Genomic DNA, 22793 nt, shown 5'->3' on the forward strand with positions numbered 1-22793 from the left:
GCAGCTGCAGCCTGGGGGGCCTGGCCGCCCGCCCCGTTCCTGTAGGAAGACGCAGGGAGACGTCCAGTGCGGGGCCTTCTTGCTGGGACGATTGGATAGGCTGCTGGGCCCGGTGCAGCCGGGAGGGGAGGGTGCGGTGCAGCCAGCGGTGGACGAGAAAAGGCCAGGCTGGCGGGCCCGGCAGGTGTTTGGTCTCGGTGCTTTTCCGTTTTCCGGTTCATGGGATGGGTTATTGACCTGTGTTTTTTGTAGGCATTTTTTTTTTCTGGGAAAATGCCTCATTTGCAACTATTTCAGTTATTTTACCCGATCCTCCTCCCCCTCCCCCCACTAATGATTACTTTCTTTGATTTTTTTTGGTACCCTTGTCCTTTAAATTTTAGTTCTCAGGTTTTGCCACAAAGAAGTTATGTAAGTTTCTTTCAAAAGAAACGAGAGGGAAAGCCTGACTTTTCATTTCTTAGTGGTTACAATCACGAAGCTGGACTTTTAACAAGTTGTGCTTTTTTAAATTTGTTACTTTAAGGTGTGAATATAAAACGTCAGTCATGGAGTTAGCCCACAGTTTGTTGCTAAATGAGGAAGCTTTGGCTCAAATCACGGAAGCAAAGAGGCCAGTTTTTATCTTTGAATGGTTGCGATTTCTTGATAAAGTCTTGGTGGCTGCCAACAAGGTATGATATTGCTTTCCTCCCCACCCCCCAGTTGGGTTAACATAATCAAGAATCTTATGTGTTCATGATTTGTGAGAAAACATTTTTTAAAAGGTTGCAATGAGAGCATTGCACTTGAGAAAATTACACTGTCATAGGGATGTATTGTCTATACTTTTTCTATTGTGTGGCAGACCCCAAACCTCCTTTAAACCCCCCTTGTTGCCCATTTCATGCCTCCACCTGGACAGCTGAATGTGACAGGAGAAGAACACGGCTATATGACCGGTGTCACTTTGAATTCATCGTCTCTCACTGCAGGTGGTCCCTCCGTGCTGCCTAGCCACCCCAATATCTTCATTTGTACCTCTGAGGAGTTACTAATAGGCTTTCCTGCCATTTCCTTCGGCCTGCATATAGTCTATCTCATTATCCGTGTGCTGCTTTTCTGTCTTGAAAATTAGACACTTTGCTCAAAATCTGATGATCTTTGGATGTCTGCTCAAATTTGAGCGTGAGCCATGAAACGTTTTTCTGGGCAGGGTGAAGTTTGTTCATTGTACTTTACCTGTTGACTAGTCCAGTTCTTTGAGAAACCCTTGCTGGTAGTATCATAGGTTTCTCTTGGATTATCCGTGTGTTGCTTTTCTGTCTTGAAAATTAGACACTTTGCTCAAAATCTGATGATCTTTGGATGTCTGCTCAAATTTGAGCGTGAGCCATGAAACGTTTTTCTGGGCAGGGTGAAGTTTGTTCATTGTACTTTACCTGTTGACTAGTCCAGTTCTTTGAGAAACCCTTGCTGGTAGTATCATAGGTTTCTCTTGGCTAGTCGTTCCCCAGAAGAGACTTTTCTGCTCTCATGTTGTAGGGTGTACGACTACTTGCCTGGGTTGTAGGAATTGAGGGAGAAGGCCGGGGACTTCAGCATTCATTATGTAAACTTTCACTTAGCCACCCAGTTTTCAGTGCCATTTTCTCAGCCCACAGCTGTGCCTGGGCCCCATAAGTCCAGAATAGAGGAGAAAGATGTGGGAGTCGTAGATTCTCAATCATTCCCTCCATTTCGAGACAGAACTTCACTTCTCCATAAACTCCTGGAGCCTCAAAACAACACGAATAAACAGCATGAGCTTTTAGGGGATTTCTTGTAAGTTGGGTCTCTTCTCAGCTCTCCCTACTGGAGATACCTGGCTTCCATCTTTTGCATTGATTCATTTCCTGTTTTCTTTACCCTTGTGGATTTGTGGTTTTGGGGGTGTTGCCCTTTAGTAGTATACTTTTAGTAAGGTTTCTTTAACAGAGGTTTCTATTTTCTCTTAAACCCCCTCCAGCTGAATATTTGTTGCCTCTACTCCACTGAAACAGCTCTTGTCCAGTCATTAGTGATCTCAAATTGCCCAAATCAATGGATCAGTATTCTGTATTAATTGACATAGATGAACTTCTACCTGAAACACTTAAGTATTTTTTAGTTTGTTCTGAAATTGAAAAATACAGAAGAGTATATACGAAGTTATCTAATGAAGCATAATAATATGGATATCTGTAAAACTTCCATTCAAATTAAACAATAGATTGTTGTCATTATTGTGGATGCACACTGCCTGAAGTCCTCCTATTCGTAGTCGCCAAGACACCATTTGCTTTTAGTTCTCTTCTTCACTAGTTACTCCTCATTTCCTTCTCTTGGTTCTTTCTCAGTTCTGGGTAGCCTTCTTTTTTAAAAAATCTGTCTATACTTGCCTAACAGGTTTGGCTCAGTGGATAGAGCGTCAGCCTGAAAAAAAAATCTATCTATACTTATTCTTACAGTGATACCATCTATTTTTCAGATTTTTACTACTATCTATACCAGTGGTTCTCAGCCTTCCTAATGGCGCAACCCTTTAATATAGTTCCTCATGTTGTGGTGACCCCCAACCATAAAATTATTTTCGTTGCTACTTCATAACTGTAATTTTGCTACTGTTATGAATCGTAATGTAAATATCTGATATGCAGGATGTATTTTCATTGTTACAAATTGAACATAATTAAAGCATAGTGATTAATCACAAAAACAATATGTAATTATATATGTGTTTCCCGATGGTCTTAGGCGACCCCTGTGAAAGGGTTGTTCGACCCCCAAAGGGGTCGCAACCCACAGGTTGAGAACCGCTGATCTATACAGTAATGATTCCCAGATAGCCAATGAGACACTCTACCTCTTTATCTTGGCTATCTAAACAGAATATTCAAAGTTAACATATTCAAAAACAAATCCTTGATTTCCCCTTTCCAAACCTGTCCTTTCTCCAGTGCTCTTCACCTCAGGAAATGAATATTTCATCCTTCCAATTGGTCAGGTCATAAACCTTAGAGGCATTTTTTACTTTTTTTTTTTTTTTCAAATTTCACATCATAATCATCAACTCCAATTGGATCTAGCCACTAAATATATCCAGAATTAAATTGCTTTTCATCTTCTCAATTGTTATCAGCCCCATCTCTCATCTGGATTATTGCAAAAAGCTTCCTAAGTGCTCACTGCTTCCAACATGTACCTTGTATTCTTAGCTCAGCCATCAGAATGAGCCTGTTAAAACATTTAGATCATGTCCCTCCTCTGCTTCGTGCTCTCAGAATAAAACACAAAGTTCTTACAGTGATGTATAAGGCACGACACAGCATGATCCCTTCTATCTTTCTGATTTCATCTCCTACTACTTCCTGTCTCTTACTCTGCTCCAGTCATACTGACCTTCTCACTGTCCTCAAGCATGCTAAGCGTACACCCTCCTCCAGGCCTTTACACAGTTTTCTCTGCCTGGAATGTTACTTTCCCAGATATCTGCATATCTTACACCTTCACTTCTTTTCAGGGAGGCCTTCCTCACTAATCTATGTAAAATAGTAATAACTCACACTATTCAGTTGTTTATTTGGTGAATTCTGTGTCTCCCCTCTAGAATGTAAATTCTAGATTTCACTGTTGCCTTGAATAGTCATGCCTTAAAATAGTGCATGGCATATAATAAGTGCACAATACATATTTCTTGAATGAATGAATGAATGAATGAATGAATTTTTAGTATTGAGTATGGGTAGATCTGAATGTTTTTTCTGTTGCTTAAGGCTCCTTCAAAGTTTCTTTTGACTTCCTTCACTGACCTATAACTTTTTGGACTACTGAGTTTGCTTTTAAAAAGGAGCTTATCTGGGTTCTAAAGATATCAGTTGTCCATATGCCCAATATTATACATCCTGGGACTATTGGTTTATTTCTTAGTAAGTTGGCATGGAAACTTTTGGAGGGGAACAAAGGAAGCTATTTAATCTAGTAAAGAATGATTAATTTCCTACTGAACTCATCTTGAAAATTCTCATTTATTGTTTTATGCCTAATGTAATATATATCCTAATGATTAGAATGCCTTAACTGTTAAGTATTTTTTATTTTTACTCAAAGGCAACAAAAGTACATATTTAAAAAACTGTTGATGTTCTTTATTTTTTTATAACAGACTGATGTTAAGGAAAAACAGAAAAAACTTGTTGAACAATTAACCGGATTAATAAGTAGTTCACCTGGACCACCGACACGAAAATTGTTAGCTAAAAATCTCGCAGCCCTCTATAGCATTGGGGACACTTTCACTGTTTTTCAAACACTTGAAAAATGTAATGACATTATCAGAAATAAAGATGACACTGCAGCCTATTTACCAACAAAATTGTAAGTACTTACTTTGAGATCGACCCTTGCATGTTTTTAGGTTTTTTTGTTGTTGTTGTTTTTTAGAGTAACTTGTCTTAATAAGGGGCTGCTGATTATAAAGACCTCCAGATAGATGGAGCTCGAGGCATGCTGCTGACAATAAAAGCTTCCTCAGTAGGTCTGGGGAAGGGATTCTATTTCAACATTTTCCCATTGCCACCAGGACTTTCAGCAAACTACAGAGGATTGATATAATGTCAGCAATTTGCACAGGGGTCTTTTAGTAAGTTTGGATGGAGATAATATTCTTGGCAGGGATGGAAAGAAACATAAAGAATTTCTAGGTGATGGGATTGAGGCAAGAATAGGCAAACTGTAGCCCACAGGCCAAATCCAGCCTGATGCCTGTTTTGTTGGGATGCAGACATGTCTATGCATTGAGGAGTAGCTGCTTTCATGTTGTAATGACAGAGTTGAGTACCTGTGACAGAGACCATTTTGCTTGCAAGCTTTCTGACCCCTAGATTAAGACCTTAACCCAACTCCTAGCCCATTCTGTGGTGTGGATCCAGGGCAGGCATTTTTGAAGCAGGTCTTGCAGATAATGAGTATAGGGACCCATGCTGTGAAAGCATAGCAGTTATGGTACTATGAGGAGTGCTATGAGAGGGAAAATTACACCTAAATAAGCTTAGCTGTGGTGTGCAGGAGAGCAGTGTCAAAGAAGGCTTCTCAAAGAAGCATCAGCTAAAGAGCAATCATTAAGGAAGGAACATGGAAATTAGTCAAGTAAGAGGTTAAGATGGGAAGAGAAGATAGATGTGATAAGCCGGGGATAGACAAACTATGAAAAGGGCCAGATAATAAACATTTTTGGCTCTGTGGACAACTACTTAAACCTCTGCCACAGACAGTATATAAATAAATAGTATGGCTGTGTTCTTATAAAACTACTAGAGGCCTGGTGCACAAAATTCGTGTACTGAGGCGGAGTGTTCTCAGCCCGGCCTGCACCCTCTCGCAGTCCAGCACCCCTCAGGGGATGTCCGGGACCCCTCGCTCCTTACTGCCCTACTGCTCGCTGCTCCTTAACGCTGCCACAGAGGCAGGAGAGGCTCCCGCCACCCCTGCTGCACTCGCCAGCCATGAGCCCAGCTTCTGGCTGATTGGTGCTCCCCCTGTGGGTCATACTGCCTGTCATCCCGCTGATCAGTTGATTTGCATATTAGGGTTTTATTATATAAGAGCTGATCAGTTTTGCATATTAGGGTTTTATTATATAAGAGGATTTAAAAAGCAGGTGGCAAGCTAGATGATAGGTAAGATTTGGCCTGCAGGCTGTAGTTTGCCAACCTGTTTTCTAGGCAAAGGAAACTTCTAATTGGAAACAGAAATGGCTTATTTATACCTTATTTACAGTGCTTTTACCAAAAGACACAAACTAGTAGAGAAAACAAGTTGTGAGGGGAAGATGATGAGTTTAATTCTAGAAATAGCCAATTGACAGTATGTAATTGGCAGGTGGTAATCCTGGTCTGGGTTTTAGAGATCCGAGTTGAGAATGTAGTTTTGGTGAGTAGAGAACGGAGTTTTGGGAGTAGGCTGAACCCTTTGGTAGGGATAAAGTCACCTAGGAAGAGTGAGGAGAGAAGGTGCCAAGGATACAACTCTAGAACACCAACATTCAGGATGCCAGAGCCAGTGTAATGGCTTACAGAGAAAATGAGGAAATTAATCTGAACACTGATTCTTTGGTCTGCTTTCAACTGCATAGATAAGTTGTGATTAAATTTTGTGTTCGGGATAGATGTAGATCGCAAAAGCTTTAAAAGAGATTAGGGAGCATTAGTGCTTTCCACTTTATTTTGGAGTTTGAAGCTATGTTAATGATTTGAAGATTTAGTTCTCCACCACACATGATTTTATAGTTCTGCTTAAGTAGAATTTATTACATATTGCATGTTATTTATATATAATTCCAGTGGATTCATGGTTTCTGTTTAGGGATTTCCTAAAATATTCTGGTAGGTGACCTCAGTCATTTTTTATGTTGTTATCAGCCCGGAGAGTATTGAAAAAAGCATGGGATTTGGAGTCAAAGAGGTGAAGGTCGATTCCCTGATTTTACTATTTACTACATGTATGATAGTGAGCTAAATTTATGTACCCTTTCTCAGCCTCAGAGTAACTTGCTCAGGACACATAGCTATTAGGTATCAGGTTCTGGGATTTAGGCACACATCTGCCAGACTCCCACATAAATGTTCTTCATCTCTGTGCCCTACTCCGGTCTCTCATAGTTATTCACTTATTTACTGTTTATATGAGTGATGGTTGGGTGGTTTCCTCCCTCCTGAAGAAATAGGCTGCTGTTACATTTCTGTAGCCAAGTGTTTTATTAAAGCCATTTAGATTAAATTTTGCAAGTAATTGTTTACTATTATTTGTATACTAAGAGGTTTCCTGTTTCCAGAGTTGACATTTCCTTTGGAAGGACAAGATATAACCAAATAGAATGGTCAAGTCACAACACAGTTAACAATATAATTTTGTCAAAATGAGTGGTTGACAGTATTATATATGAGAGAAGAGAGGGATCTTTGTGGAATGATATAATTTGAGAAGTCTTCATGAAAGGAAAGTTTGAGTTTCTTTCCAAAGGATGGGTATGATTTGTTACATAAATATATATTTATTCTCTTGTTTTCCTAACAAGAATGAAAGTTGATAAACCATAGTATTCCTTGTAATTATAAAGAATAAACAAGGTGTTTTTTAAAGTTTAAAATTAAAGATTTGTAGTCAAAAGTGCCCTGCCCAAATATAAATTGTTTTCTGAAAATGAGAAAAGTTTGATAAAATTATGTTATTAACCTGAACAATGACTAAAGAAAATACCACTTCTCATAGGGCTGCAGTGACTTGTGTTGGAGCATTTTATGAAAAAATGGGGAGAATGCTAGGCAGTACATTTCCAGAAACAGTAAATAATCTTTTGAAATCTCTGAAAAGTGCAGAGGTAAGTTTTACAACAAATATTATTTAAATGTTTTGCTAGTGGCAGGAGTTAATGTCATTTAAAAATATATGTGTGTCTTTTTTCTATCACTGCGGTATTCATACTGTTTAGCAGGAAGGTAATTTAAAGTTATGACTTGCAAAAAAATTACTTGCTCTTTTTTTTAATGTAATTACCTCATGTTTCAGGGAGAAGGGAAAGAATGCTTTTCTTTGTGAAAGAATAGGTTTACGTATCATTTTTTATTTAGCCTTATGGATATTTTTGCCATTACAGAAAGTTCTAAATGGAATAAATTAGCACAGACTGGGTAGCTTAAAACAACAGAAATGTGTTGTGTCACTGTTCTGGCGGCTAGAAGCCTGACATCAAGGTGGCAGCAGGACCATGCTTCCTCTGAAGCCTCCTGGGAAGAAGCCTTCCTTGCCTTCTAGTGTCTAGTAGGTTACTGGCAACCCTTGGCATTCCTTGGTATTCCTTGGTTTGTAGATGCCTGTCTTCAAACTTTGCCTCCTTGTCACACGGTGTTTGCCCTATTCATCTGTGTTCTGTGTCTAAAGTCTTCTCTTGTAAGGGCACCAGTCATGGGATTAGGGCTCACCTCCTAGTCCAGTATGACCTCCTCTTTACTTGATTTCACCTGCAAAGACCTTATTTCCAAATAAAGTCATGTCAACAGGTAACAGCACTTAGGACGTGAACTAATCTTTTGGGTAGGGGGACATTGGTCTATTCACAGCAGCTATTGTCAAGTAAAAATAGTTCTGTTTTGTCATGTCAATTTGATAATGCTTTTGAAAATTCCTTGTCAACTTGAAGTTAACTAAAAATAGCCTAAGCCCTGGACTCTCATAGTCTAATTTCCTTATTTAGGAAAGCTAAAGATTTGGACAGTGTCTTCTGGGAACTATTTGTCTATTTATTTATTAAATAAGAATTGAGGACATCATTGTCAGGTACTGGGCATATAAAGATGAATAAGACAGGGTGCCTGACATCAAAAAGCTTATAGTCTGGTGAGCGATATTCTGTATTTGAATAAATATGCTATTAGAAACATGAATCAAGCACTATAAGTATATGAAAACAAGAGTTTGAATTCATCACAAGAAAATGAGGATTTAGCATAACTGACAAGTTTTTAAAATGTGTTGGATGTCTTCTTTCTCTTAGATGGCTTATATTATTTTTTAACTACTTTTTTACTTAACCTTTCACTTTCTGAAAGTGTGGGTCCTTAAGATATGATACTAAAGCTTTTGAGTTTGTCTTCATAGTCTCATTATATTGCACTTCAACAGGTCATGGAAACATGGGAATGTGTTTACTTGCTGTAACCTAATTTCTCAGGAAGATACAATTTAATTGAAGTTAGTAATTGTTGCTGAACCGGTTTGGCTCAGTGGATAGAGAGTCCGCCTGCCGACTGAAGGGTCCCAGGTTCGATTCTGGTCAAGGGCATGTACCTTGGTTGCGGGCACATCCCCACTGGGGGGCGTGCAGGAGGCAGCTGATCGATCTCTCTCATCGATGTTTCTAACTCTCTATCCCTCTCCCTTCTTCTCTGTAAAAAAAAAAAAGAAGATACAATTTAATTGAAGTTAGTAATTGTTTTTACCTTTCAGGTACTTTCTAGAATACTTAATTTTATTTTTTATTACTATTTACAATTTAGAGTTAAGACCATTAGGGCTACAGAATTTTTGTGTTTTGGTATGTTCTTGTTTAAATGTGGAATTTGTTTTGCAATCTAGTTTTAACTTTTCTTTATGTTTGAGTGTAGTCTCAAGGGCGAAGTGAAATCTTAATGAGTCTACAGAAAGTTCTGAATGGGCTGGGTGGTGCAGCAGCCTCTTCTCATCGTGATATTTACAAGAATGCCAGGTCCCTCTTGACTGACAGGTCCATGGCTGTTCGATGTGCAGTTGCCAAGGTTAGTACTAGACCAATTTATAATGCTGTAGGGTTCACCTGGCTTGTTTTCCATTTCTTAAGGATCACTATCCTTTATCTCCTGATGTCCAGTGTCTTGAAAACTGTTGTTTCATATTTTTTGTCCAACATTTTGGTTATTTCTGGAGAGTAAATCTGGTTCTTGTTATGCCATCTCTGGAAGTGGAAGTTTTAGGGTATAATTTAGTATTTCTGTGTTTTTTTTTAATGACAGTGTCTACTAGAACTACAGAATGAAGCTGTGTTCATGTGGACCGCTGAACTGGAAAATATAGCCACTCTCTGCTTTAAGGCTTTGGAAAACTCAAATTATGGAGTGCGAGTGGCAGTGTCTAAACTCTTAGGAACAGTCATGGCGACAGCACTAATGCCAAAGCAAGCAACAGGTACCATTGTTTCCAACCCCTGACCTAGACTGTAGCAGACACTTGAAGGTACATGGAATGCTTCCTTCTATATGAGTTATTACTCATAGGCAAGTCACTTTAAAGGATTTCAATCATTAGGTATTTCTCTACTTTTCATAACATTAAAGTACCCAAATGGCGTTTTTTCTTGGTATCATCAAGAAATTTTTTATGATGATAATGTACAACGTAATATTACAGCAAGTATGTTGAACACATAAGCAAGTAAGATTTATGCAATGATTTTGTATGATATTCAAGGGCTTTAAATCAGACACTTGATACCCTTTTTTATTTTAAATCTTTGATGACTAGATCCCCATTTGTAACATAGTATTATTGTTCATTTTTTCTTGGCCATCATTGTGAACAGAATCGGAGGCAGCATTGACTTTTCATGTGACATCTCCTGTGGCTCCCAATTTCATGGAGATGCTTTAGGGACAGTGGTGTGTAGAGCTGAGCAGAGCCAGCTGTGCTGTGTCCCCACCCCTACTCTGTATCTATAGAGAAGGAGAGTCAGATGTTATAGAGTCAAGACCTAGCTCCTATGTTTATTAGTTGTGAAACCCCTTGAGCTTTGTTCTCTTCATCTTTAATAATAATTATGTCGCCCTAACCGGTTTGGCTCAGTGGATAGAGCGTCGGCCTGCGGACTGAGGGGTCCCGGGTTCGATTCCGATCAAGGGCATGTACCTTGGTTGCGGGCACATCCCCAGTAGGGGGTGTGCAGGAGGCAGCTGATCGATGTTTCTCTCTCATTGATGTTTCTAACGCTGTCCCTCTCTCTTCCTCTCCGTAAAAAAGCAATAAAATATATATTTTAAAAAATAATAATAATAATTATGTCAGTCTGTGAATTAGATGATGACGATGACAGGTAACATTTTTTTAAGTGCTCTGTGCCAGGCATTGAATTAAGCATACAACAGAATTGTTTATTTAATCCTCACAAAAGACCTGTGAATTGTAAGTACTGTTGTTATTGCCATTTTATAAACAAGATATTTGAAGTTTAGAGAGATCACATAATTTCTGTTCGACTAAATGTTGTGTTAAGTGTCAGAGCTGAAATTTAAAATTCAGGCAGTTACATTCTAAAGCCTACATTCTTAATCATGAGCTCTATGTCTCTTCAGAATTTTTGTGAGGATTATATTCGCTACTATATGTGAAAGGACTTCATAAAATATGAACCTGTATACCAAAGATGGCAAGACAACTGTAATCCAGTGACTTTTTTTTTAATCCTCACCCGGGATATATTTTTTCCTTTGATTTTTCAGACAGAGTGGAAGGGAAGGAGGAGGGGAGTGGGGAGAGAGAGAAACATTGGTGTGAGAGAGACACATTGATTGGTTGCCCCCCCATGAGCCGTGACTGATTCTGGGATCGAATCTGCAACCAAGGTACGTGCCTTGACCAGGAATCGAACCAGAGACCCTTCGGTCCGCAGGCCAACGCTCTAACCCCGTGGTCGGCAAACTGCAGCTCGCCAGCCACATGTGGCTCTTTGGCCCCTTGAGTGTGGCTCTTCCTAAGCCTTAGGAGTACCCTAATTAAGTTAATAACAATGTACCCACCTATATAGTTTAAGTTTAAAAAATTTGGCTCTCAAAAGAAATTTCAATCGTTGTACTGTTGATATTTGGCTCTGTTGACTAATGAAAATCTTTTCCTATTTATCAAACCTTACCTGTTTGCATTCTTAAAGGGCCAATGTGTTTCCCAGCAAATAAAAAGCCATGGGTCTGGACAGTCAGAGAGTCCACTTCACTAGAAAGTGGAGCCTCCCCTGACTCCCCCATGCCTCCTAAATTTATATTTCATGTCTAGTTTATTTAATTTACATTGCAGCCCTTTTCCAGATTCCTGAACCCTTGCAGCTGCGGATAAGACCCCAGCAATATATGAAGACAAATTTTTCCTTAGATTGTTTAAAGTTTGGCTTTATTGTCTTATAGCTTCCAATGGAGCTATTAAACCATCCTTCTGTTTTTTGGTGTGTTTTTTTTTTTTTTTCTTTTTTTACTTATTCCACAGTAAGGGAAGAAAGAGGATGATAAATCTAAGGGCTACACCTGTCCACTTGCACCTGAATACCTGTTGACATCTTATCTATGTATCAGACAGTCTGGGACAGACCCTGATGTATTCCTATCCAAAAGAAATTTCAATTGTATTGTTGATATTTGGCTCTGTTGACTAATGAGTTTGCCGACCACTGCTGTAACCCCTGAGAAAACCGGCTAGGGCTCCAGTGACATTGTAATGCATTGGTAACTGTTTGACGAAGTTTCTTTGTGTCCATCTCAGTTTTGGGAAGGAAGCTGTCTGTGATCAGTTAGCAGTATCTGCTGTGGGTATTATATGCTTCCTTGTTGTGTTACACATATTGAGGTTACATCATTATTAGACTATTCTGTCATAGATTTATTGAATTGATTTTGATTTTTAGTTCTTTCTATTCTTCTTAGCATTTTTGCTTCAAATTGAATTTATTTTTACAAGTACATTGTCAATTTTAAGAAAATAGGAAAACTCAATGGCCTTATCTCCTTTGTGGTAACTTAGGTATGCTTAAAAATAATCACTTGAATTTTCAAGCTAGATTATTAGAAAGTTTTATTTAACTTATAGCAAAATATTTTGTTTATAATTTTACTTTTCATCCTGAAAGTAATGCGCCAGAATGTGAAGCGAGCGACATTTGATGAAGTCTTAGAACTCATGGCCACAGGATTTCTGCGCGGAGGGTCAGGTTTCTTAAAGAGTGGTGGAGAAATGTTAAAAGTTGGAGGGTCTGTTAATCGTGAAGTGAGAGTTGGAGTCACACAGGTTTGTAATACATGTATAAAAGAGTTCTGTTCATATCATTGTGAAAATTCATGGAAGACTCTTACTAAGTATAGTACACACACAGATTTTTAATATTGTCTGGTTTCTTTCAAAACATTTCTTTTACAAAATGAATGAATTACATTTAAACTCCAAATTGCATGCTTATATGGCAAGGTTAGATATTTAATGATGTATAAATAAGCCTATGTCTACTATTTATATAAATATTTAAGAAAATTTTACTTTTTAGAAAATCAGATGTGAAATAATTCTGTTGTAATTTAAATGTTATTTAGGTAGCTTGAGACATTTAGATTTTAATTTTGATCACTGACCCTGTAGCTAAAAATATTGGTTAATACTTTGGGTTTTCATAAATTGTTAATCACCAACGTAATTCTGAAATTAAACCTGACTTAGAATTATAATTTTAAAATAATAACACCAAGTAAGATGTTATGGTTAATGATCTAATAATAATGCCTAATAAGATGAAATATTTCATTGTGATTTTAGTCAAAATCACTTCAACTATTTCTTTTTCCTGAAACAAGTGTAAATAGAAGTAACCATTTTTTATCTTAAAGTCAAAAGCAAGTGATTTGTAGCTCTAGGTCTGTATTTATTTAGTGTGTTAGGGTTTTCTTATTCCTATAACCTATTACCTTCTTCATAACCAGGATAAATTCAGCTTTCCTTTCATCCTTTACCACTCACTGTGTTCTTGACAAAGCTATTGTCTTAACTATGTCAGTCAAAGAGAATTCCTATACTAGAAGTACTAAAAATGTCTCATGTTTTAAATTCTCTATTTTAATCTCAAATATAATTTATTTGCATGCTGTTGTCAGTTATTTCTGTGGTTGCTTTATCTATAATTTCAGTTCATTTATAAACATGTATTTGAAGTTGTATTTTAATCTGTTTATAGGCATATGTTGTTTTTGTAACAACATTGGGTGGTCAATGGTTGGAGCGTAGCTTTGCTACATTCTTATCCCACGTGCTTGATCTGGTTTCTCATCCTCGGGCAACGCAAACACATGTAGAGGCTGTGTACTCAAGACGATGTGTCTCCTTTATCCTGAGAGCTACCGTGGGCAGTTTGCTAGGTGAAAAAGCCCAGATTGCAGCTGCCAAAGAAATATGCCAAGCTATTGGAAAACAGATGAAAGTAGTAGGTAAGGATTGATGTAATAATATTATTGATTGCCTTAGTCATTTAGTTCTTTTTTATTATTAATAAACTAGAGGCCTGGTGCATGAATTTGTGCACATTGAAAGGAAATTAATTAGAAGAAATATTTTAGAGGCTGGGGAGGGAATGCGGTAGGTTGGCTCCAGGGTGTGTCTGGCCCATCTTGCCCAGTCCCTACCGGGGCTGATTGGGGCTGGCCGGCTGGGGAGGGACTATGAGAGGTTGGCCGGCTGCGGAGGTACTGCGTGAGGGCTCCAGGGTGTGTCCCGCCCGTGTTACCCAGTCCCAATTGGCTGGACCCCAGCAGCAAGCTAACCTACCGGTCGGAGCATCTGCCCCCTGGTGGTCAGTGCATGTTGGTTGGACACTTAGCATATTAGGCTTTTATGTATATAGATACCAACATCTGATTAATTTATATATTTTTCTGGGTTGTGTTTTAATAATCATTTTATTGAGTACTCTTATTTGATATTAAAGCAACCCATAATTTTAGTGAAATAGTTTTTAAAGATTTTGGTAGCATGTTTATAAAATTAGGGTTTTTGTCTTATTTCAAGTTCCTATACTGATTTTATAGCTCTCCTGGTACACAGCAGTATTACTTTGCTCTCTTTAAGGAATAATCAATGTGATTTTTGTGTTTGGAGCCTTTTATTTTATATACACATGTTGGTTTTTCCCCTCCCTTACTAGACTTAATATGAAGACTTGAGAAGAATAATTACAGGTGGCTTTAGCACATTATAGGATATATTGTGAAACCCCAGTAATTCATAATTAAAAGAAATCCTTTTCTAAGAAGTATCAAGTTTATAAATTTTTTAGTTTAACAAATAGTCTGAAATTCCAAAGCAGTACTTTAAGGTTTGAATAATCTATAATAATAAAAGCATAATATGCTAATTAGATCAGGCAACCTTCTGGACGAAGCTGTGGTGGTGGGGGCCAAGGCAGAGGCGGCCCCCGGCTGCTGCATTGAGGCAGAGGCAGCCGCTGCTGTGGCAGAGGCCGAGCCCCATGCACATTTTGTGCATCGGGCCTCTAGTGAGTGAGATAAAGTTCCTGCCTTTATGGAGCTTACAATTCGATTAGGAAATCAAAGCAAGGTAAATGTAAATTCTATAAGACGGTTTAGTTTTGTCACTCTTGGTAATATACATTAACTTTAATCAGGCACATTATATTGCCTAATAGAGGTCCTTAGAAATAAGAATTTAATGAAAGATAATAATCAGTAATTTATATTTAGAGAAAATAATTTTATAAGTTTTACAAGTACACACAGTTTAGTCGTAGTTTTTGTTGTTTATATCTTTGCAAACCATTTTTTGTACAGGGCTAACTAAAAAATTATAAATTATGAATTAAAGGCTGCTTAAGTTAATGAGGTATACTAGTAGGTCTTTAGATATGTTAAAATAGCAATATATTCTAGGTGTACACCTTGAAAAATCTTTGTACATTGATTCATTGAAGAAATGTTTGAGTGCCAGAAATACTACCAAATTGTGGGAGGAAAATAGTGAACCAGATACAGAGAACTACCTGTTCAGGCAGCTTCTAGTTTAGTAATCAAAGGAAGAATTCATGCATTTCTAAGTCCAGAAATTGCTAAGAAGAAAAGAGCTATTTAATTAGAGTCCATAATGTTTTAATTTATTGTATTCTATTATTCTATATTCTATATTTTATAGTCTAGTAATTCATAGTGAATGCAAAAAGAGTAAGAAAGTTTTACTGTCATTTATGAGTTATTAATCTTAAGGCCATAGTAGTCATTTGATTTAAAAATCCTAGAAGCTTAAATATAATGCTATATATCTGGAATTTATGGGCCAGAATGTATTCTCAATTAGTAAATTCACAAGGGATTTACAGCTGTTCTATGTTAAATACATTCCAAGTCTAGTGGACATTAAAAGGTGATGGGAGGGGGCAGCAAAGTGAATGGGAATTTGAGGAACATTCCACTAAGAAGTTCTAAAGCCTCTTTCCTTACATATCCACTTTCTGGTCAGTAATTTGATGATACTACCAATATATAGCAGCACTTGAAAATAACAGTAATAATAGTAAGTAACAATAATAGCCACTAAAATTTATTAAATATGTATTGAGGGCAGCACTGTGTTAAATTCTTTATATGCACTGACTGATTGTAACAGTACTCTTCAAGATAGGCACTTAACCCTTTCAGCAGAGGAGGAACTTGACCTAGGTAGGCTGAGTATCTTGCCCAGTGCCAGATAGCTAATATGACTGGGGAAACTGGGGTTTGAACCCAAGTCTTCTTTCTCTAGAGCCTGTGCTTTTGTGCACTGTAGTTTGCTGCTGCTTACTAAAGTTAGGTCTTATCTTAGAAGCAGACAAAATATCTCATATCAGTATATATGTATTAAAGCATTGCCGTGAAGTCATGAAATAATGTTTTTAGGCTACTTCACTATTGAGAAATAACAGCATACAGAATTCTAACACTCAGGCAACACTGTAGTTTGCTGCTGCTTACTAAAGTAAGGTCTTAGAAGCAGACAAAATATCTCAGTATATATGTATTAAAGCATTGCCGTGAAGTCATTAAATAATGTTTTTAGGTTACTTCACTATTATTTACACAAATTTTCTGCTGAGAAATAACAGCATACAGAATTCTAACACTCAGGCATCAAGTAGGATGATTTAAGAATATAATTATGTAGATCAAGAAAATTATATTTAATTCACGCTCATTGAGGACATGCTGTTGTGTTTCCAGAAGCAGTAGTGAATGACACTAGCAGTGAAAACAAGTCTGGAGCAGCAGACATCGCAGCCAGCCAGCATGTGATGGTCTGTGCCCTCCAGGAGCTGGGGAGCCTGGTGCAGAGCCTCAACGCCACTGCCTCCCCTCTAATTCAGGAGGCGTCTATAGGTATGATATCCACTTACCTGCAGAAATATTCTTTTACCATTTTTTAAAATCATAGTATAATCGATATTTAGCTCCTGGTTAGTTGCTTGTCATCAAATTAGCAGTTTAGATCATTTGGTAAAAGTAGAGTTTTATTTAACTTAAAATTCACTGTGATAGTCAGTATTGAATTAAATGGTGAAATAAAGTTTGGGGAAACAAAAAAAGTCATAGTAGTTTTTTACTAAAATTTGTTGAATACTTTCATTTAATTTTACATCCACATTTATATTTTATTGAATGTAATTATACTATGTTCTTTGTAGAAAATGTTCCTTTAAAGTATTCTGCTATTTATGAGGTAATGTATGTGTTTTTGGCAAAGTTCGGAAAGTATGTTTGAAGCCATAATAATTATGATTTTAATTATTGTACATAGTCTTTTGTTCATGAAATTGTTTGACTTCATTAAAGAGTAATTTTTTGAAAGTATGTTTGAAGCCATAATAATTATGATTTTAACTATTGTACATAGTCTTTTCATGAAATTGTTTGACTTCATTAAAGAGTAATTTTTTGAGTATTTTCTTTGTTAGGACTTTTGGAGACTGTGACTTCTGTGCTTCTTCATCCAAGTATGGCTGCTCGGCTCGCTGCTGCCTGGTGCTTGCGCTGTGTGGCTGTGGCATTACCTTTCCAGTTGACACCATTTCTAGACAGGTGTGCAGAGCGGCTCAACAACCTGAAAACTTCACCAGAAGCTGTTAGTGGATACAGTTTTGCAATGGCTGCCCTGTTAGGTGGAGTTCATCAGTGTCCATTGGGCATTCCTCATGCCAAGGGAAAGGTAGGACAGAAATCCTAGACTTGCAAGTGTTTGTCATGTGGGCTTCAGTCTGTTGGAACACCTTCTGTGTTTACTGTTGAACGAGCTGATCAGAAGACAGACAACAGTTTTACTATGATATTATAAAATAAGTGTTCTGCTAAAATGGAGTTGACAGACTATAAAATTTGATATTTAATTATGACAAAGGAATAATAAGTAGCTTTTGTTTGGTTATAGTATCATTTTATAATTTATTTTAGAGAAAAACCATAAGTAATTAATATAATTTAGAAATCAAAGCTTTTCTTTTAGCTTTTAGAAATAAAAATTCACACTGCTGTATTAAAAGATGTCAGGAGAATATGCTATTGCCATTATTAAGCATTAGATAATAGAGTTGAATGGTTTTTTTTTAATCAGTTACTTTTCTTTCTTTTCCTTTCTACTAACCTCCTACTACCATCATGATTTTCTTCTCAGGAATATTTTTATAAATATTATTTGCAACTTTATATAGGCAGATTTGGGCTAGATTTTAACTTTTTTTTTTTTTTTCTGGGTTATTAGGCCCATGACCTGTGAGTTCATTCCTGTGAGTTTCATAGTTACTATTTGAATCTAGGCTTCCTCCTCCCTTTGTCATACAATTGTGTCGTGGCTGATTATCCTTGATATCTTTTTCTCCCATCTCTTCCACACACTTTCATATTTCACATTTGTTCAGAGTCCCTTAGGGTCTACCTAGTACTCAGACTCTGGCAAACTCTACCCATTCATTCTAATTTCTCACTGCTCTTAAGTCAGACTAGTCATCTTGCTTTCTTCAGTTTCCATGCCTTTGCTCATGCTAATCTCTTACTATAGAATTTCTCCCCTTTCTTGTTCATTCACCTGTACCAAACTTATCTATTTGTTTAGAGACCCAATTCATGTTCATCTCTTTCATGAAATCTCTTCAAAACTATTCAGTCACCTCCCCAACCAGGTGCAACCCAGCTATGTACCCTGACCAGGAATTAAACCAGCAACATTTTAGTGCATTAGACGATGCCCAAGCAACTGAGCCACACTGGCCAGCGTGTGACCACTATTTTTAAATCAGACTAACAAGGGTTGCTATAAGAAGATCCTGCAAAATCTTCTCTAATGAAGGGAAAATGAATAATACATGCTTTGCTTAGGCTCTTTTTAATAATCAAACATGTCTGGGAGTTGGGTTTGAATTAGTGACTATCAATAGTTAGTCAGGGAATGTTGATACCTTTCTTGTGGTGGGGGTGGGGCGGTGAAAAAACATACCTTTCCAAGGAGGAGTAGGGGTTGAAATTGTATTGTTGTAACCACTGAACATACACTGGTTCAGGAGAGACATGGAAGGCTGAGCAATTGATTTCTCGGTGGTGGGCCTGAGCGGGCTAATTTGTAGCAAACTTGGTTATTCTCACTCTGTTCTCCAGTAAAGTAGATGGACCTTTTGATCTGAGATGTTTTGCTCTGCTCAGAGAGCTCATAGCTAAAGCATAGCTGGGCACTGTGAACAGAGACAGTTTTTCTTTAACAGAAACCATCCTGATGAAGTTATGTCAGCAGAATGTCTGAATGAGGGAAAAATGGGGTCAATGAGGGAGCATAGAGACCCATAGGCTTCTATTAGAGTCTTTAGAAACTAACTAGTGGGATGTGGGAGTAGGAGATGGAGTGAATATTTGGCACCCTTCACATGGGGCTGATGGAAGAAAGAAATTCTCCCTATGGGGGGACAAAAGAGGAGCAACTGTAATAATCTGAACAATAAAGATTTAATTAAAAAAAAAAAAACTATTCAGTCTTTGGTAGCTTTTCTGACCACTACCACCTTTGTACTATTTGTCATTTAATTATGTGCTACTTGTTACTTCCCATTTTTCCTTCGTCTTCTCTCTTTAACACTCTAAGCACTGTAAGGTTAGCTTAATGGTATTTGCATAATAGGACTTCAACAAACCTTTGAATATAGGATAATAGTTCCAATAATAGTAATTATGTGGTTACATGGACCAGCACTGTTCTGAGTGCTTTGCTGTATGAACTTATTTAATCCTCAAAAGAGTGAAGTAGGCACTTCTCTTACTCCTGTTTTGCCAGTGAGGGACCTGAGAGAGGGAGGTTAATTTGTCCCAGGTCAGAAAGCAGGAAACAACAGGCAGACTGGCTCCACAACTCACTCTTAACCACTACGCTGTTCTGGGTCTCCTCAGAGTCATCAGTGCAATTGTGTTTGAGTAGGTCTCAAAATTGCCTCTTTAAAAACATGTTAGCAGCAACAACAAAAAGGGACAACTTTTGTCTTAATAAAGTATATTAGCTATGTATTTTCTTATTTGATTTCTTTAACTTTTTTTTGCAGATGGTAGTTAGTATTGCTGAAGATCTCTTACGAACTGCTACCCAAAACAGCAGGCTGTCTTTACAGCGCACCCAAGCTGGATGGCTTTTACTTGGAGCACTTATGACTTTAGGTATAATGATATTGAAGTAGGATTTTTGTCTTATTCTATAACTGTCAGTAAACAATAAAGAAAATTTAATTTAAGGTATTAATGTTAGAGATAAAGATAGAGTGAAATGCTAGCTATTATTAAAGCTTGTGTGGGGCTCTTTTTAAAAATTTTTTATTGTAAAGTATGTCATATATGTATATATATGTATGATTTTGGATTCTCCTTTTCTCGGTTAGGACCATCTGTCGTTCGTTATCATCTACCGAAGATGTTGTTACTGTGGCGAAATGTTTTCCCTCGTTCTTTAAAGGAACTGGAGGCTGAGAAGGCCCGAGGCGATTCTTTTACCTGGCAGGTAACTTTGGAAGGCCGTGCTGGAGCTTTATGTGGTAAGAACTGAAAAGGATGCACTTTCAGAATATTTTTTTATTACTAAAATATTTGTGAAGTGAAGGAAAAGAACTACTTCAAATTTTTATTTTAATATGTAGTAAATTTGTAATATAAACTTATATGTAAGTTTACTATATAATCTAAAGTTTGTAGACCTTTAGATTTAGAAAGAAATTTTGTAAATAATGTACACCAGTTTGCTAATTATGAAATAACTAGGGGCCCAGTGCACAAATTCATGCACCTTGAAAGGAACTGTATTGAAGTACTGTAAATTTGTCAGTACACCGTGTCCACTCTTGGTTCTGTCTGGAAACTTCTTTCTTTGTAGTCATCTAGATTCATGTTGGGTTATAGATTTCTGAATTCCTACTCACAGAAATCTCCCTAAAAGTTAACTTCCCTCACTTCGTTTCTGCTGCCCACCCTTCTAGCCTTTTCTAATGATTTTTCTCTATAGTTGCAATTGGTTCTTCTTTTGGTTTTACCTGGTTTTAGAACTTTATATTTTATAATAAGAATTGTAGGTACCTTTATATAATTTTATAAATTTATTTATCCTCACAAAAACTGCTCCAAATCTGTCCTTTTGAAAATTTTATCTAGCAATGAGGAGTTTTGTTGCACATTGTCCTGAACTCCTAACTGAAGATGTGATTAGAAAATTGATGACCCCTATTGAATGTGCCATGACTATGATGTCACAGTAAGTAAACAATCATGACAATTTCCAATTTCACATATTGATACATAGTCATGTTTTGTATTTACTTCTCTGTAGTATCATATAGGAAACATATAAAACTTTATTTTTATAAAATGACTCTTAAAATTGCAGTAATGATATATATTGAAATAAAATTGTACTTTATAATGTTTCTGTTACTAACAGTAAAGGTGACAAAATAAACTGAATGAAAACCTAATACTTACTGAAGTACTGTAAATTTGTCAGTACACTGATACATTGCTGAAAAAAATGGTTATAAGTAATACTTATTCTAATAAGATGATACTAACCATACTTTTGATATTTTAGTATTCCATCTGTAATTAAAGCTCATGGAGCTCATCTGAAAGCTAGTGCTGCGATGGTCCGTTTAAGACTGTATGATATCTTGGCTTTATTACCTCCAAAAACTTACGAAGGTAAATACGATTTGCGGTAGCTAATAAAAGTTTTTCTTTCTTTTTTTAAAAATATTTCTTTTTTTTTTTTACTTCAGAGAGGAAGGGAGAGGGATAGATAAAAACATCAATGAGGAGAGAGAATGATTGACCCGCTGACTCCTGCACGTCCCCTACTGGGGACCAAGCCTGCAACTCAGGCATGTGCCCTGACTGGGAATCAAACCTGGACCTCCTGGTTCATAGGTCGATGCTCAAACACTTAGCCATACTGACTGGGCTAATAAAAGTTTTTTAATGTCCCTTTCCGGTTCTTAGAGTTCTGACCATGGCTCTTCCACTGACTTACTCTGCAGAGGCAGTCAACCATTTTCCTTTTCTTCATATAGACTATGAACACAGCATTTACTGTGCTCCTGGCCCCTTTCTGAGCCCTTTACAGGTATTAACATCTTTGACTCTAACCTCAACTTTATAAGGTGATTAACTCTATTTTATAAAATAAAGAATCTTAGGTACATATAGGTAATATAACTTGCCCAAATCTGAGAGCTAGTAAGTGGCAGAGGTTGGATTCAAACCCAGCTGGTTCATCTTTGAAGTCTATGCTTTTAATAACTATCCTAATCTACCTCATATATATTACAAAACTGCCAATAATGTAGGAATCTGGAGGTAAACTAGTAATGAACTTGACAGAAATTAAATATAATATAAAACGTTAATGCTAAAATAAGTCATTGATTTGTTTCTAGTTCAACCATGCCCAAGAATTTTGACATGCTCTGGTTTAGTGTTTATATATCATTGGGTAATTAATAAAATAATAATCATGTCATATTTAATATATTTAAAATGAACAGCCTTTTCTCTATTTGAGTTTTTTTGGTTACTTTAAATAATTAGGGCTAAAAGGCACAATACAATAGTAAAAAAGGAAATACCATTATTGTATATTAAAAACAGCATTGAAATAGATAATGCATATATTTTTAATAGGAAATAGGAACTTTATTATTTATTTCTGTTGAACATGTTGCTATTCTTTGTGGGCAATGATTGTGATTTTCTTCAAAATTCTTCTTAATCTGATCTGAAGTTCTGTGTTTTAGGGTCTTTCAATGCACTTCTTAGAGAACTGGTGGCAGAATTCACTTTGACTGACAATTCAGCCAACACAACTACTTCACTCCTCAGATCCCTCTGTCACTATGATGATAGTGTTCTTCTTGGCTCCTGGCTGCAAGAAACTGATCATAAATCAATTGAAGACCAGGTAGTAAACCATACAGGGAA

At 37.0% G+C, this 22793-nt stretch overlaps 1 protein-coding gene across 1 annotated transcript in view; it reads left to right on the forward strand.

Annotated features, from left to right (window-relative positions):
• The first annotated feature begins 526 nt into the window (after positions 1–526).
• Positions 527–22793, forward strand: part of HEATR5B (HEAT repeat containing 5B) — a 73086-nt gene continuing 50819 nt past the window's right edge. Inside the window, exons 1-14 of the mRNA XM_005886085.2 lie at positions 527–674; positions 4163–4374; positions 7267–7375; positions 9159–9308; positions 9543–9714; positions 12416–12573; positions 13508–13757; positions 16533–16688; positions 17264–17514; positions 19883–19994; positions 20213–20365; positions 20976–21075; positions 21409–21518; positions 22610–22773. Of these exons, the coding sequence (XP_005886147.1) occupies positions 549–674; positions 4163–4374; positions 7267–7375; positions 9159–9308; positions 9543–9714; positions 12416–12573; positions 13508–13757; positions 16533–16688; positions 17264–17514; positions 19883–19994; positions 20213–20365; positions 20976–21075; positions 21409–21518; positions 22610–22773 (2223 nt within the window). The 5' untranslated portion in view covers positions 527–548. The remainder of the gene's footprint in view (positions 675–4162; positions 4375–7266; positions 7376–9158; positions 9309–9542; positions 9715–12415; positions 12574–13507; positions 13758–16532; positions 16689–17263; positions 17515–19882; positions 19995–20212; positions 20366–20975; positions 21076–21408; positions 21519–22609; positions 22774–22793) is intronic.

Source organism: Myotis brandtii, unplaced genomic scaffold (genome assembly GCF_000412655.1).
Source record: "Myotis brandtii unplaced genomic scaffold, ASM41265v1 scaffold958, whole genome shotgun sequence".
Classification (NCBI taxonomy): Eukaryota; Metazoa; Chordata; class Mammalia; order Chiroptera; family Vespertilionidae; genus Myotis; species Myotis brandtii.